The sequence below is a fragment of the Dendropsophus ebraccatus genome, chromosome 8, assembly GCF_027789765.1.
Source record: "Dendropsophus ebraccatus isolate aDenEbr1 chromosome 8, aDenEbr1.pat, whole genome shotgun sequence".
In the NCBI taxonomy this organism is placed as follows: Eukaryota; Metazoa; Chordata; class Amphibia; order Anura; family Hylidae; genus Dendropsophus; species Dendropsophus ebraccatus.
Genome location: NC_091461.1, coordinates 30,125,322 through 30,143,030, shown reverse-complemented (window position 1 = coordinate 30,143,030; position 17,709 = coordinate 30,125,322). Strand labels below are relative to the sequence as shown.

Below are 17,709 nucleotides of genomic sequence, written 5' to 3'. Positions count from 1 at the left end.
TCCCTGTTACTTATGGGGGTGTCATTGCACAGGATGTGATGGTGGAGAGGTTGGTGCCAGCTGCAGTCACCTGGCAGAATATACTCTTCTTTATTTGGGTATTTTGTACCTAAAGCAAAAAGTGCCAAGTTCTGTTGCGTTTGCCCCAGCAGTCAGATGGGTGTCCCTGCTGCACTTGTCGCAGTGTTTTACTAAAGTCCCATGCTTTGTGCTAATAGCCCTGTCCTCATTTGCTGCCAGTCTATATAAAGCCAATAGGAGGAGAGTCCCTGCAGCCTGGAGCAGTGAGGGTGAGTAGCTGGGCAGTGCTGCTGCTGCTGCTGGGCTGAGCCCTACTCCTCCTCCTCCTCCTCCTCCCCCAATCCCTCCACCTCCTGGTCCTCTCCTCTCCATCCCCTCCTCCTCCTCCTCTTTGACTCTTCCTCCTCTCGCTTTTTCCCAGTTGCTATCAGCCTTCCCAGTTTGCAGGTGCTGACTGCTACTCCCTGGATGGCTGTTTAGTTTCTCATTGTACCTTGCCGGCCTTCCTTTCAAATGTTTGCTTGGGAGTTGTAGTCCCCTTGCCAGCTTCTACTATCAACTGGATTTGGAGGAGTATATTGAAAAGGAAAGAAGAAGAAGAAGAAGAAGAAAGAAAGAGAAAAAAAAAACTTTATTTTTTTTAATTATTTTTTAAATTTTTTATTTTTTTCCGGTTGATGGTTACAGCTGACCTTAGCCATGCCTGAAACGGGACAAGAGAGCAATAGCACCCCGGCCAAGGAGTCCCCCTTCTCCATCAAGAGCCTCCTGACCTGTGAGCCCCCCAAAGCAGCTCGTCCACCTAAAGCTCTCTTCACTCCTATCAAGGGGACCCTGGATGGAGCAGCCTTTGCCTTATCCCCCCTGACAGACCTCTCCTTCCCCAGGCTGGAGATCCCCACCCAGAGGTTCGCCTTACCTGCACATTACCTGGAGAGGTCCCCTGCTTGGTGGTACTCCTATACCCTGACCCATGGAGCTCATCCACACAGGACTGAAGGTAAATAATGTCCTAGCAAGGGTTAAAGTCATAAGAAGTCCTACTATATATAGAGGGCATGGTCATCCTCCATAACTGGAAGAAAAAAAAAAGTTATTGCAAATATAGAACTATTGTGCCCATACTTTGGCTTTGTAGGAGGCAGATGGGGAATTTCTGATACTATTTATGGGCGACATTTCAATGAGCTGGGGATGAATATGTCGCTGGTAATGTCCTAATGGGCAGGTGTATTCATAGGGAGCTAAGTGCTGCTGACTCTCACATCTTCTCTGATGGCTTCTTCTCTTTTTTTGGGCAATGAAATAGTATTTGATGGATGAAAAGAAAGATAATGAGATAAAGAGGACAGAGAGGAAATGGAGCTTTTTTTTTTGTAGGTGTATTAGGGTCTCATCTTCTTCTTCTGGATGTGCACATGTATAGAGGACAATTATTGTCAATGTGTGTGTGTATATATATATATATATATATATATATATATATATATATATATATATATATATATACTCTTTTTACTATTATCATGTGATATCTATGTGTATATTTATTATTCTTTGTACCCTCTCATGTGTGCTGTGTAATATATATATCTATACTCTTTTTACTCTTATCATGTGTGATTGATAGATATATAGATATATATATATATATATATTCTTTGTACTCTCTTATCATGATATATATATATATATATATATATATATATATATATATATATATATATATATATACTTGCCATACACATTGGCTGCTGCCCTTGCTCTGGGTCGGGTAATTGCATCATGTTCCTCAGAAGACATGGTAGCAGATAAATTGGTTGTAATGATGACATAATAGATAATGTTATTGGGACAATGACTGATGACTTCTCTGTTGGTTTGCCTTGCTAGTCCCTGAGAAGAGCCTTCTGCTTGGTCCCTCTTCACCTGTCTCTGGTGGGGAAAGAGAGTCTCCAGAACCCATCCACAGCCTCAAACAAGACCTCGACCACAAAGAGAGTGACTCGAAGAGCCCAGAAGAGATCATCCTGGAGGAAAGTGAGCCTGAAGAAGGGGGCAAAAAGGATGAGAGTGGGGAGGACTGGAAGAAGAGGGAGGACAGCCCAGACAAGAAGCCCTGCAGGAAGAAGAAGACCAGGACAGTGTTCTCCAGGAGCCAGGTCTTCCAGCTGGAGTCCACCTTTGATATGAAGAGGTATCTCAGCAGCTCAGAGAGGGCAGGACTGGCAGCTTCTCTCCATTTGACAGAGACCCAGGTCAAGATTTGGTTCCAGAACCGAAGAAACAAGTGGAAAAGGCAACTGGCAGCAGAACTTGAGGCTGCCAACCTGAGCCATGCAGCTGCCCAGAGAATAGTGCGAGTGCCCATCCTGTACCATGAGAACTCCTCCAGCGCAGAGAGTGCCAGCTCTGCGGCCAACGTGCCAGTCAGCCAGCCCTTACTGACTTTCCCCCATCCAGTCTACTACTCCCATCCTGTGGTCACATCAGTCCCATTGCTGAGGCCAGTCTGAACACCTAATTTTGTGTGTGTGTGTGTGTGTGTGGTAGGGAAGGACATCTATTTTATAAAGAACCTCTCTGGTGGACAGGACAATCCACCATTATTTAAAGCTGCAGGACTTCTCTAAGATATTTGTAAGTATTGAAAGTGTCTCGAGTTCTGCGACATTTTGAGGGAACTCAGAAAAAAAGACTTCTTGAAATACAGGTTTCAATTTTTTTTAAGGTGAACACTCCCCCCACAACTTTTTTTTTATTATTATTATTTTTTAATAAAAAGGGCAAATCTTATTTCCCCAGTTTCTCCTCCAATGTGCCAAATACTGATCCCCCTGGCACCAAGTGGTAGCACTGTATTATTATTGGGTTCTGGGCGCAGTCACTGTATACTCCATTGTTTTCCTCATTTTTTGTAAAAGAAAATAAATTTCTGTTGAATTCTTGTTATTTTTTTATAAAACAATTGAGCTGTTATTTATTATAATTCTTATTATGATGTAACTCCTTATTCTTCTGTCTGCAGAGACCCCCCTGGTTCGGTTCTTTTCATCTAGAACATTCTCTCTATTGTTGATGACTTGAAATAAACTGTAACATTATTATTGCTATTATTATTATTATTTTTTTTTTTTATGTTATAATATATATTTTTGGATTGTGCAATAGGAGAAGAGAGACGGTTCACAGCCCTTTTTTAACCTGATGGTTGTATACAGGAAAAAAAAAATAAGAAAAAAAATACAAAAAAATAATTCTGGAAAAAAAATAGTTGCATATTTAAAGGGGCAGAAGGCTGGGATGTGCTGTGAACTGGAGCTGAGCTGTGTATTAAGGGACAATCAATGATGTAATTTAAGTTATTTTATAAATGTACAGTATCCATACAAGTGCACGGTGGGCTTGGAGCTGCAGGGCTCCTGCTCTTCTCTATTACTTGTTGCTGTAGGAGAAGAAACAGGGCGCAGGCAGCTCCAGCCTCACCTCTATCTGGGACATGTTACAGAATTTTTTTTTTATAAAATATATTTGTAAAAAAAAAAAATGAATGTTTGTTGTGACAATGAAATAAATTACAATTTCCTTATGATTTTGTCTGTGTGTTCTTTTCATCTGTCTATGGGGCCCGGACATGGTTGGGCATTTACATCTAGTATATAAGGGAGGACTGTATACAGTATATCTATTTGTCTGGTAATAACCATTCTATTGTCTTCTTCTATCAAGAGTCCATCTTATATAAAAGGCAAGTCACAAACAACAGCAAGAAACTGAAATAGAATATTCTTCCTTATATAATTCATATAAATATGAATATTAATACTACCGTAAGCATTTACTGTAATTATATAACTCATATGAACAGCAGCAGTAGCATTATACTTTATTATAATCATTTAATAGGAAATAATAGTACCAACATTGTATATTATAATCACTGGTACTGCTATAATACTTTTAAGTATTATATATAATTTTTTAAAAATATTTTTGATTAGTAAAATGTTATATTGTTATTATTATTATTATTATTATTATTATTATTATTATTATTATTATTATTATTATTATTATTATTATTATTAGTGGTAGACTCTTCACAATAATATTATAGTATTTGAAATCCTTAGTATTGGTACTACCAGTACTTATAGATGATATTATTTTTATTATTATTATTATTATTATTACTACTACTACTAGTATTATTACTACTGTTGTTGTTATTATTACTACTACTATTATTACTACTACTGTTGTTATTATTATTATTATTATTATTATTATTATTAGTAGTAGTAGTAGTAGTAGTAGTAGTATAATCATCATAATCATTATAACTAGTGGTATATTTATTATTAATAATAATAACAACAACAACAACACAATTAGTAGTAGTATTGTCTACTCATACAGTATTTTTAACTATTACTATTCTTTGACCACTCATAATTTTTATTAAGCATTTAGTGGTGGGGATGGTGATAATAATAATAATAATAATAATAATAATAATAATAATAATAATAATAATGATCATTATTATTATTATTATTATTATTGTTTTTTTATTATATTAATGCTAGCATTTATATTACATTTTTGTTATATTATTGCTGGTATTATTATTATTCTATAGTACTTGATGTGGTGAAATATTATTAACATTATTATTTGGAATAACAATGATAATAATTCAGTACTAAATAATAGTACTAAGTAGCAATTTTCTACCATATTATATTAACACCAAACGTATTGGCAGTATTTGATATACTTCTTTCTTCTTCCTCTTCTATTGTTATTTTTTTTCCTCTAGTACTTGATGTGGATGATGATGAAATATTAATCCAGAATTAACAGTAGTAAGTAGCCATTTTTATTAATATTAGAACCATTGGCATTACTTAATATTCTTCTTCTTTTTTCTCTAGTATTTGCTGTGGATTATTATTATCATCATCAATTCAGTATTAATTCAGACAGAATAGTAGCAATTGTCTGTCATTATAATTTAGCCATTTGTAGTATTTTATGTTGTTTTCTCCAGTATTATGATGGTGATTCCTAGTAGACCATCAGTTTCCACCAACTTTATACTCCCTAAAACCTCTCTCTCTCTCTCTCTCTCTCTCTCTCTCTCTCTCTCACTCTCTCTCTCTCTCTCTCTCTCTCTCTCTCTCTCTCACTCTCTCCACTCCTGGTTACTTTTCATCAGCACAATTGATGGGGTGACTATCCATAGTGGATGCCTTCGCTTACCTACATATAAAAATCTATCAGCCATTCATAGTTGAACTAATTCTGCTGCCATCTGTTACTGCATAGAAGGTGGATGACATCTTTCAGCCTTGCCTATCCACCATCAATGAGGGCAATTGAGATACCTTCCTTCCATTCTACATACAATTTTTCTAAATATTGTCAGGCACCATAAGCCACTTTAAGAAATGTCAGTAAAAAAATGACATTGTGTGTTGTGTATACATAAGCCAAGTGTGTACGTGTGTGTGTGCACTTGTCTATTAGATGTGAACCTGGGCCTCCCATCCCTCAGCCCTGGCAGGGCCACTTGTCTTGTGATGATGATAAAGATGATATATCAGGAGAGAAGTCCTAAACCCTTCCAATAATTTGTGTCTGTGTTTTCGTTCAATGATTTCAAAGCAGCCCTTGAATCCTTTGAAATGTAGCCTTTTATTTGCAGAACCCCTGGCATGTGACCCAGATGGAAAATAAACCTTGATATTTGAAGTCAAAATATGTTGCCCTTGTGTATGTGACAACATAAGGATGCGTCCACTGTTTGCAATACTAACTCCAAGACAAGTCGAAGGGAGCTCATTAAAGTGTTTCAATCCCAAACAAGCAGCCAGATTTCACAGAGATTATTCACATGTTACCAAATCACAAGAAAATAACTTCTTTATTTAGGGTTTAGTGGCTGCAAAACGCTCCTTGACTTTTCCAGTCTTTGCTAGAAGGAGAATAGAAAGAGGTTGGAACCAGAACGAGCAGATGAATGTTATTGTATCAATTGTCAGCAGCAGGGCCCAGCCAGAACAGGGTCTGCTCCAGGTACCTAATGGGGAACAATGCAATCCTGACTGCTCTCTGCATCATACAAGAACATATGGAGACTGGTACCAATTTATTACACCTGGAGTTGTTGTCTATATCAACACTGGCGGGGGATGGAGGTTACCAGGTACCACCGAGAAGTATCACAGGTATCTCAGCTAGCTTTACTTGGAGGAAGCAGATTTTATTTTATTTTCTGTAAAATAATGTTTTCTGGACTGAATTTCTAGATAGTAGAATAGACTTTTAGAAAGAAAGAAAGAAAGAAAGAAACAAACAAAGAAAGAAAGAAAGAGAGAGAGAGAGAGAGAGAGTAATGGTTAGATATTATCTAAATAGATATATACATGAATTGGTGGATAGATAGATAGATGAGAGAAATAGAAAGAAATATAGAAAGATTATGTTTAAATAGATAGAAATATGGATGAATCGATGTGAGAGAGAGAGAGAGAGAGAGAGAGAGAGAGAGAAAGAAAGAGAGAGAGAGAGAAAGAAAGAGAGAGAGAGAGAGAGAGAGTGAGAAAGAAGATAAATACACATAAGATAGATTGATAGATATTACATATATGATGAATGGATACATAGATGTATAAATATGAGATTGATAATATATAAAATATGGGGATAATAAAAAAAATAGATAGATAGATAGATAGGAGATAGATAGATATATAGATAGATAGATAATAGATAGATAGATAGATAGATAGATAGGAGATAGATAGATAGATAGATAGATAGATAGGAGATAGATAGATAGATAGATAGATAGATAGATAGATAGATAGATAGGAGATAGATAGATAGGAGATAGATAGATAGATAGATAGATAGATAGATAGATAGATAGATAGATAGAAGATAGATAGATAGATAGATAGATAGATAGATAGATAGGAGATAGATAGATAGATAGATAATAGATAGATAGATAGATAGATAATAGAAGATAGATAGATAGGAGATAGATAGATAGGAGATAGATAGATAGATAGATAGATAGATAGATAGATAGGAGATAGATAGATAGATAGATAGATAGATAGATAGGAGATAGAAGATAGATAGATAGATAGATAGATAGATAGATAGGAGATAGAAGATAGATAGATAGATAGATAGATAGATAGATAGATAGATAGATAGATAGATAGATAAAAATAGAACACATTGTTTTATAATGACTTTACACGGTTTGGAAGGAATATGTATTGTACAGGTTCTTGGTGCCTACTAGATGATTCCTCCTCTTCTATGTCCTGTAGATATGAGGGGTTTCTCCTATCCCTCATCCAGGTTGCATTAGGGGCTTTTCTACAGTAATAACCCTGCAATTAGTTGTTGGAGGGTCCTGATGAAATCGCCCATTTCCTGAGCTGGTGAAGCTGGAGAGGTAAGTATTAAATGAGGGGCATTAGGATGAGTACACGTAGACAGGGGGTGGATGTGCAGATGAGGAGCCTGGATTCTCCCACCTGTGTGCAGCAGCCCCAGCCCCTGAATAGAGCAAATTAAACTATTAGTGGAACAAAGAGGAATCTTCACAGCGCAGATCATTGTGCTCCCCAAAGAGACAACACTCGTAGAACAGGCATATTCATGATGGGTAAAATCAACAGCTGTCCCTCTTCTTCATCCTCCTCTTCATCTTCCTTTCCTCCTGGAGAAATGTAATTACTTGAAGAACATGGAGCAAAGCTGGAACAAGTGCTGCATGTCTCCTCTCCATAATGTTCTGCATGGACGGAAGGGGTGTCACCAGTGCGCAATTGGCACAGAGTGGCACAGGGTGGGTGAATGGCCCAGGCAGTATTTGTTGTCTTTCTAGTTTTCCTAGTTTTATAATATCACCTGGGTTAGAGTTAATCCAATTTAATGCATGATGATTTTATATTGCTACGTTCTTTTGTTCTGCCATACATAGCACCCAGCAATGGGAATGTAGTGCGCCACTGAATGGCACCAGGCTGGCACCGCACATCAAACCTTACATTGAGACACATGCAGGTGGTGCTATAGTGTTGGTATTACCACCTGAGAACAAACTGTAGGAAATGTCATGGCCGATCTAATCCAGTTTATCTAATGTGCCACAGTACCCATCCATTGTATTACATTATGCCAGCGTGGCATCAAGCTGATCCTCTAGTTTTATCCTATGGACAATGGTTGTCTATAGTAGTAGGAATAATATTAAGATTATGCTATAGTACAAAGAAATCACAATGCCCTATGCCAAATGATACCAGGTTAGCATCACATATAAGACTTTATATAGGCGAGATGAAGGAAATCTAATGGGTAATATTATCTTTCACCAGTTTTTCTTAGTGGCACGTTGCCTAATAATGGTGCCAAGGTGGCATGATATATAAAGCTGAATAAAGCACAATGAATTATCCTACCATCTATATTCTTGTTGTGTCCTAATGCCCTGAGTCAAATTAATTGTTATTGAGTCCTCTTGCTCTGCCATGGTACCCATCAGCAGCAATATACTGTGCCAATTAATGCCATAATAGCATGGCACCTGTAAAATAAAATAAAAAAAAATAAAAAAAATATATATATATATATATATATATATATATATATATATATATATATATTAGGTGATAGAGATGCGAGTGAGGATGATTTGGGATCTTGGCATCTGCCCTTGCTGTCTCCACTCCAAAGTTGATATTGAGTCCTCTTGCTCTGCCATGATGCCCATCATCAGCAATACACAGTGCCAATTGATGCCATAGTAGCATGGCACCTGTAAAGTATTTTATTTTTCTTTTACTGAGAGGTATACTATAGGTGATAGAGATGAGCTGGGATCTTGGCATCTGCTCTCTCCTCTCCAGAGTTGGCAGCAGGTGGTGTGCCTTGCCCTGGCGCTTCCCCTGCCCATTGCCTTTGATGTGGGCAATCCAGCCAAGCGGAGCATTTTCCTTGGCAATCTGTGAATCAGTCCCCGGACACTTGTGTTGATTCTTTGGAGTTTGACTTCTAAATCTGAGCGTTTGTTTGCAATGATTGCAGGCAGCATTGGCCATGTCCAGTGTGTGGATCAGACTGAGCAGATCTCGCTTGGCTGTTTGCACTAACAACACACATGTATTTCTTTTATTTGATAGTAAATACTCCGGCTCTTTGTATAGCAAACAGCAGAGAAATATATAAACTTCCAGGCTCCACATTCCCTCCCATTATAGAGCAGAGGACCAGATGCTGACAATCCACCCTGCACACCTGGCTGCAGCTTCCTCCAAGACCTGAGGACAAAGGAGAACATTAACCAGTGCAGGTCAGTGGCTTCTACCAAGGAGAAAGGGGGGTGCATGGTATAACATGGGGGGGGGGGGGGGGGGGGGGGGGGCAGGGCAGGCTTAACCCCTTCTGTGCAATAGGCTCCAACTTGTCACCACTGGCTGCAAGGTCCATAGTCTGTAAGAACATCCCAGATCTTCATGAAGGAGAGGGAAGAGCAGTAATAATCTATGAGCAGCAGATTTATGACAGGCTGCACAGTAAAACGTTAAATAATTGCAATGGAGGGGAAAAAAAAAAAAAAACAATTCTCATCATGATGCGTATTAGTCAGGCAAGGCAATGGGCTTCATGGATGTGGGGAGGACAGGGTTAAAACGCCCTGTCTTACCACATATACTGTAGGTATCCAACAAGGAGTGCACTGTACAGTTTACACATAACACGTATTAGCAGGAGGCTGTAATATGAGCCCACACAGAACAGGATATAATGTATATGTGCAGCACTGATACACAGGGTATATAGAGCTCAGTGCCATATACAGTATGTGTGTGTACAGGAAGTAATGGAACCTGCAGAATGACAGCTTCATTCAGGGAGATCAATGTTTTATCTCCTATCTGTTATCTATCTATCTATCTATCTATCTATCTCCTATCTATCTATCTATCTATCTATCTATCTATCTATCTATCTATCTATCTATTCATTTATCCTTCTATTATTTATCATCAACTATCTGTCTGTCTGTCTGTCCGTCTGTTTATCTATCCTTCTCTTTGTCATTCCTTTTACTTTTATTTTTTCCCCACTCCCTCTTAAACACCTTCCTCCCCCCCCTTCCCCTTCTTTCCTTTCCTTCCTTCCTCCCTCCCTTCCATCCTTTCTTCCTTACCTCCCTTCCTTCCTTCTTCCTTCCTTCCTTACCTCCCTTCCTTCCTTCTTCCTTCCTTCCTTCCTTACCTCCCTTCCTTCCTTCCTTCCTTCTTCCTTCCTTCCTTACCTCCCTTCCTTCATTCTTTCCTTTCTTCCTTCCCACACTCTCTCCTATTCCCGTTCCTTCCTTCCTACCCTTTCTTCTTCCCTTCGTTCCTCTTCCTCTTTTTTTCCTCTCATTCTCCCCTTCCTCCCTCCCTCCCTTCCTTCCTTCCTTCCTCTTCCTCTCATTCTCCCCTCCCTCCCTCCCTCCCTCCCTCCCTTCCTTCCTCTTCCTCTCATTCTCCCCTCCCTCCCTCCCTCCCTCCCTCCCTTCCTTCCTCTTACTCTCATTCTCCCCTCCCTCCCTCCCTTCCTTCCTTCATTCCTTTCTCTTCCTCTTTTTTTCCTCTCATTCTCCCCTTCCTCCCTCCCTCCCTCCCTTCCTTCCTTCCTCTTCCTCTCATTCTCCCCTCCCTCCCTCCCTCCCTCCCTCCCTTCCTCCCTCCCTTCCTCCCTCCCTCCCTCCCTCCCTTCCTTCATTCATTCCTTCCTCTTCCTCTTTTTTTCTCTCATTCTCCCCCTCCTCCCTTTCTTCCTCTTCCTCTTTTCTTGCTCTCATTCTTCCATTCCCCCTTTTTCTGTCTCTCTTTACCTCTTTCCTTCTCTCTCGGTTGTATCTCTCTCTTATTCTATAGTGTTAATACATATCATGCATACTAGCAGATGAGGCTCTTACAGTCCTTCCCATTCTATTATCTGCACATTGGGGGGGGGGGGATCTCCTTGCTCTACACATATATATATATATATATATATATATATATATATATATATATATATATATACCAGGTCCTGCACATTCTCTTCCAGAATCCCCCTCTAGTCCAATGTTTGTGGAAAGTTTAGATGAAGGGAAATAAAACTGCATCTTAAACTATTAGAAATGAAACAGGAGGCAGGAGAGGCAGCCACCACTTCTGTCCAATCTGCTGCCCACACATGACTGCTCCCTGACAGTGGATTTAGTGGATTGCCCTTCAAGAGCTGATATTCCATAAGTAGACATTGCCTATTGATTCCCAATAGTTCATCTAACATTATTGGTCATTCTCTTAATCACAACTAATGATGAGTATAATAATGCAATAGAAGCTGTGTCCCTGAATGGTCGTTACTAACAGCAGTCCTTATTACCACTGATGACAGTCATGTATAGATCTGCCCCCTATATGTTATATTGTGTGTGTCTATACAAGCCTAATATACAAGTGCCTTGGCAAATAATCACTTTTTTTTTTTTTTTTGCTATCGACTTGTATGGCAGTGTGCAAACAGAATGAGAAGCCCATTAAGAAACATTAACAGATTGCTGCAGCATAATGCTCCAGTCCATATTGATCGTAAAATGTCTGTAAAATATTGTTTCAAATGAATCTATTGTTCCTGTGCTTTGCTGTCACTTAGTGACCTTGGTTTGTTCTCATACTGCCAAATGAGCCTTTCATGAGTGTTATTAGATTAACAAGTTTAGGGAAATATCACTGCAGGGGAGGCAGCCCACATGGGGAGGGGGCAGCACACATGGGGAGGCAGCACACATGGGGAGGGGGCAGCACACATGGGGAGGGGGCAGCACACATGGGGAGGGGGCAGCACACATGGGGAGGCAGCACACATGGGGAGGGGGCAGCACACATGGGGAGGGGGCAGCACACATGGGGAGGCAGCACACATGGGGAGGCAGCCCACATGGGGAGGGGGCAGCACACATGGGGGGGCAGCACACATGGGGAGGCAGCACACATGGGGAGGGGGCAGCACACATGGGGAGGGGGCAGCACACATGGGGGGGCAGCACACATGGGGAGGGGGCAGCACACATGGGGAGGGGGCAACACACATGGGGAGGCAGCACACATGGGGAGGGGGCAGCACACATGGGGAGGCAGCACACATGGGGAGGGGGCAGCACACATGGGGAGGGGGCAGCACACATGGGGAGGCAGCACACATGGGGAGGGGGCAGCACACATGGGGAGGGGGCAGCACACAGGGGGAGGCAGCACACATGGGGCGGCAGCCCACATGGGGAGGGGGCAGCACACCTGGGGGGGCAGCACACATGGGGAGGCAGCACACATGGGGAGGGGGCAGCACACATGGGGAGGGGGCAGCACACATGGGGGGGCAGCACACATGGGGAGGGGGCAGCACACATGGGGAGGGGGCAGCACACATGGGGAGGGGGCAACACACATGGGGAGGCAGCACACATGGGGAGGGGGCAGCACACAAGGGGAGGCAGCACACATGGGGAGGGGGCAGCACACATGGGGAGGCAGCACACATGGGGAGGGGGCAGCACACATGGGGAGGGGGCAGCACACATGGGGAGGGGGCAGCACATGCAGCACATTGCTCTGCTATACACTCATGATTTGCACTTACCACCCCCCTATACCCCCCTGGCTCCCTGAGAGCCCCTCACTAACTCATCCCATGGTGATGACCTTCCACAGCAGCTACCAAACGTTTCCATTCCAAGCTAAATACACTTCTGTCTCTTCCTCACATATTAGATTAGGTTTCTTAAATCATTTCAAGAGGGTAGGGGGGGGGGGGGGAGAAAGGGGGGGGGCTGTGCCTGTAATACACCTGCATTGTTCTGAGGGAAATAAAGATGAAATGCCACTTCATTAGTCTACTCTATAACAGGCTCAGGGGAATTAGAGCTCAGCTGCTGATGTGGGACTACAAGTGACAGTGCTATCTGCAGGGAAGGATGGCTGGGAGTTGTGGTGCACTAGTGGAGGAGTGCTTCAGGAGCTGCACTAGGCGTTGATTTGATGTGTATATATAAAATTACTATGATTGATGTTGTGCATAAATTTCTAAGCTTTTTTTGTCTTTTTTTTTTTTTTTTTTTTTTGAGTATTTTGCACTATTCTCCGTCAGGCATTTGCACCATTTTTTAAGGCTTTTTGCTAGAGAGGGTTTGCGGATTTTTAGGCTGTGTTCACACATTACAGTTGTATTGTGGTGGCGTGGCAGTATTATTATTATAGGAGTTATCCAGGGTTAGAAAAACACCTTCCAGAAACAGCGCCACTTTTGTTGCGTGTGGTATCGCAGCTCAGTTCCCTTGAAGTAATATCACAAATATCACAAACAATCAGGTGTGATGCTAAAGCAGCTGTGTTTTTTTCTGATTTAATGCATTTCAGTTGGACCATACATAGCACCAATGGAGTAACTTAAAGGGGTTATCCAGCATTACAAAAACATGGCCACTTTCCCCCTCTCTTGTCTCCAGACTGGGTGGGGTTTGAAACTCAGTTCCATTGAAGTATATGGAGCTTAATTGCAAACCACATCTGAACTGGAGACAACAGTAGGGGGAAAAGTGGCCATGTTTTTGTAGCGCTGGATAACCCCTTTAAAGATGTTGAACCCCAATGCAAAATCAGTTACAGGCCCCTAAGTATAATTCTTTATTTATAGCACTATAGGAAAGATAGACCCTACAGGCTTAATGGGCTCCATCTATAGTTATTATAGTTACCTTGCATAGTATTATAAGAAAATATGATGATATATGCATTTTTTTTTTACTTTTTTTTAATGAAAAAGGGGGCACCACTAGTATACCGGCCGGCCCTAGCGATTCTTGTCCTCATAGAGAAGGCAGATTGCCAACAGTGCTCAATATGGTTTAATTTGAGCCCAAATATTGGCTTATTCTTCTACACCAGACAACATGGTATTGTCCAATGCACCATATTTATCATTACAATGGGCCCATTGGTTGGGCATAAGCTTATGCATCCCATTGTGCCAAGTAATATACCAAGCAGGCAGTGCTTTATATACATGTTCTTTTTTTTGCAGCCTTCCCTGCATGTTCTGCCCCATAGGATTATTTTGCATATGGTAAAGAATCAATTGCTGTAAACCAAGCAAAGGTGATAATCTATGGATGCATTATAACATCCCGGGCTATAATTCCCTCCAATTGTCCTTGGTTTCTGGTTAATTGTGGATCAGTGTCCCATGTCACCATTAGCGGACAGAGAGCCCCATTCATTCCAATCAATGTGACAGGGTGGAGGTTAACCCCTTTGTCGCTCGGTGCCGTCCTGATTCTTTGTCATCCCCCCCAGCTAGGCCAAAACAGGGTCTCTTTGCCTCATCTGTCCTGTATCTCCTCTTCTCTCCGTCCAGGGCTGGGCTTGCAGTGTGGAGCCTCCCATGACTTCTTCTGAGCTTCCTGTTGATAGAGAACACGCATCAGATTTTCATCAAACTTCTATTAAGTGAAACATAGGTTGGAGGGCAGCCTCTGATTGAAACAGTTTAAATTTTAATTGTGTTTTTAATTTGACATATAGTTGCAGAAAGGAATGACACTACAACGCCAAGGGCCGGTCGATTTTCTTAATTTCTCCCAGAGGAATTGATGGGTTTATCAGGCAACTAGATTGGAAAGCCATTAAAGGCCTCTCTGGCCGGCCTGTTAATTGGAACTTGATGGATAGGGGGAGTCGGGGTAGGCAATGCTGATCCAATCTTTAGGACTTTCTGTTTTCCAATAAATTACCCAATTCATTTTCCAAGCACAGATTACATAAATTGTACACCTCTAGGGCTCAGGGTTTAAAAAAAAAAAAAAGTCCCCCTCCTTTTTGTCCCCCCCCTTTCATAGCGCTGTGCCAAATGCCATTTGCTCCAAAATATGTTCTGAATGAAAATCGAAAAATAATCAACGTTTATACTTAGAAAATTTATTGCAATCATTTTCTCTGGTAATTTCCTTATTTTAAAGTTTGGACATGTCATATATCATAACCCCGGTCCCTGTAAAAAAAAAAAAAAGGGATTGCAGGCCTGTGCTTAATATTTGGCAAAGCATGATTCCAAGATCAAACGTGTTTATGATTCCATCTGTCATTTACTCCCATAGACTTCTCCCAATATAACAGCTGAGCTACAAGCCTATTTTCTAACTGCTGCAAAAAAAGGGAGAAAAAAAAAAGATCAATTTTTATTAAGGCTTCATGAAAGCTCCCGGCTCCCTCCATAGTTCTGCTGATCTGAGGCCATTTACCCCTTCATTGCAAGTTATGTGCTGATCACATTTACTGGATGGATTTCATGGCTGTACAGATAAAACGGAGACAAAATGCATAAGGGCGATGACCAACCTTATCCAGGCACATATGTATATATAATGTATTACATGGTGGTGCATACAGAAACATTGCACTGTATATTATTGCTAAACACGGTATACGATATATTGGATATATAGTCAATTGACATATACCCCCCCAGGAAGGTGAGGGGTCCAGACCAGCCTTACCCTATAGGGACCCTATAGTGACCCTATAGGGATCTCCTCTGGAGATAACCTACAATTAAAGGTGTGGGGATTAACCCAATAATCATGGAAAGAAGACGTGGGCAAACAAGCACCAAGTCTTCTTGCCCTAAGTAGCATGGAGTGGGGTAATGTGTGCCAGCACCATTTTAACCCCTCTAAGTAGGCTCCTTCCACTATCTATAAATCATTCAATCTAAAGGCCAATCTCTGTCTTAAAGGAGAGGTCCAGCGAAAATTTTTATTAAAGTATCGTATTGCCCCCCCCAAAAAAGTTATACAAATCACCATTATACACTTAATACGGGAAATGCTTATAAAGTGCTTTTTTCCCCTGCATTTACTACTGCATCAAGGCTTCACTTCCTGGATAACATGGTGATGTCACTTCCTGGATAACATGGTGATGTCACTTCCTGGATAACATGGTGATGTCACTTCCTGGATAACATGGTGATGTCACTTCCTGGATAACATGGTGATGTCACCACCCGACTCCCAGAGCTGTGCGGGCTGTGGCTGCTGGAGAGGATGATGGCAGGGGGACACTGAGGGACACAGGGCACTGGGGGGACACTGAGCATCCCCCTGCCATCATCCTCTCCAGCAGCCACAGCCCGCACAGCTCTGGGAGTCGGGTCGTGACATCACCATTATATCAAGGAAGTGAAGCCTTGATGCAGTAATAAGTGCAGGGGGAAAAAAGCACTTTATAAGCATTTCCCATAATAAGTGTATATTAGTAATTTGTATAACTTTGGGGGTGGGGGCAATACAATACTTTAATAAAAATTTTCAATGGAATTTTCCTTTAATACAGATATTGCCCATGATTTTTCATCACGGCCAACCACTATCAACTCCGACATAATCTGTCGTGGTTGATCACGAGGGCCCGATACACCGTAGACTGATGCTGAATTCACCATGAGCAGCGGGTTCGGCCGACATAGGTCTAAGGTTTATGCCCACCTTAAGGCCCTTTAACATAGACGTTCCAGGAAATGCTCATTCCCAATAATCATTCTGTGTTAAAGGGCCAGCAGTAAACCAATGAAGGAGCAAATACTCATCCTTTGGCTGATTGGATCTTTTGTGCCGCCATTTAAATGATCATTGTTGGCCGCCCATGGCCCTGTGTACACAATGAATGTGTATGGCCAACAATTATAGTTAAGCGAACTTTAAGCACAAACCCAAGCGTGCAGCATTTGATTACCGGTGGATGAAGTTAGATAAAGCCCTAAGGCTGCCTGGAAAACATAGCCTATGGCCTATTGCTGTATCCATGTTTTCCAGGCACAATGTTGGCTGATCCTTATGTTATAACGTGTTGAAAAAACTAGAATGATAGTTCTAGCCTTCTAGTGCAATAGGAGAGGTGGCAACAGACCGATGCTATCTTCTATGGGCCAAAAGATCGCCCGTCCGTTGGTCTGTTTTTTGAACCGCGGCCCGGTTCCCGTGTACGGCGCCGTTCTATCCATGGGTACCGGGCCGGGGCTGAAGCACAGGAGGTGGGCCGGCCTGCCCCCAGTGGGAGGAATCCCCCGCCCCTCTATGATGCGGCTCCATTGATTCTAAAGGAGCCGCATCATAGAGGGAAGGGAATTCCCACCCACTGGGGGTGGGGCTGCCCGGCTCCTGTACTTTAGCCCCGGCCCGGTACCTGTGGATAGAACGGCACCATACACAGGAACTGGGCCGCAGTTAAAAAAACGGACTGGGGCACTGGGTTCTAGCCGCCGTTCTATCCGTGGGTCATATTAAAGAGGATGGAAGCATGAGTTTCCAAAGTATCTGCCAACATGTGCATATGTGCAAAATGTGTGTATATATCATACAGCATGCGCCATGGTAATAAGGATAAGTTTATGTCCTCTAAATGTAAGAAAACATTCTCAAACTCTCATAAAACGTCCTCAAACTTCTAAAAAATAACAGACGTGCTATAAGATGTGAACAGTAAGGTTTGACCACTGATCACATTCCCTCGGAATTATCTTGTTCTCATCACCAAATCCATCTCCCTTTTCTTCTTGCTA

General features: G+C 41.6%; 2 protein-coding genes across 2 annotated transcripts in view; both read left to right on the top strand.

The window, feature by feature from the left end:
- Positions 1 to 473: 473 nt before the first annotated feature.
- On the top strand, positions 474 to 3,148 carry HMX3 (H6 family homeobox 3). Its single transcript, XM_069978971.1, has 2 exons — positions 474 to 1,021; positions 1,915 to 3,148. Exons 1-2 carry the CDS (start codon positions 721 to 723, stop codon positions 2,535 to 2,537), a joined length of 924 nt encoding a protein of 307 aa, XP_069835072.1. The 5' UTR covers positions 474 to 720; the 3' UTR covers positions 2,538 to 3,148.
- Positions 3,149 to 9,321: 6,173 nt separating this feature from the next.
- The window catches only part of HMX2 (H6 family homeobox 2), a 36,487-nt gene continuing 28,099 nt past the window's right edge, over positions 9,322 to 17,709 (top strand). Inside the window, exon 1 of the mRNA XM_069978970.1 lies at positions 9,322 to 9,403. The gene's annotated coding sequence lies outside the window, so the exon portion shown is untranslated. The remainder of the gene's footprint in view (positions 9,404 to 17,709) is intronic.

What these genes read in the sequence shown, in the direction of transcription:
- HMX3 (XM_069978971.1), top strand. Translation starts at nt 721, where the DNA reads ATGCCTGAAACGGGACAAGAGAGCAATAGCACCCCGGCCAAGGAGTCC. An exon ending in TCATCCACACAGGACTGAAG is followed by an intron (nt 1,022 to 1,914) that starts GTAAATAATGTC and finishes TTGCCTTGCTAG; the next exon opens with TCCCTGAGAAGAGCCTTCTG.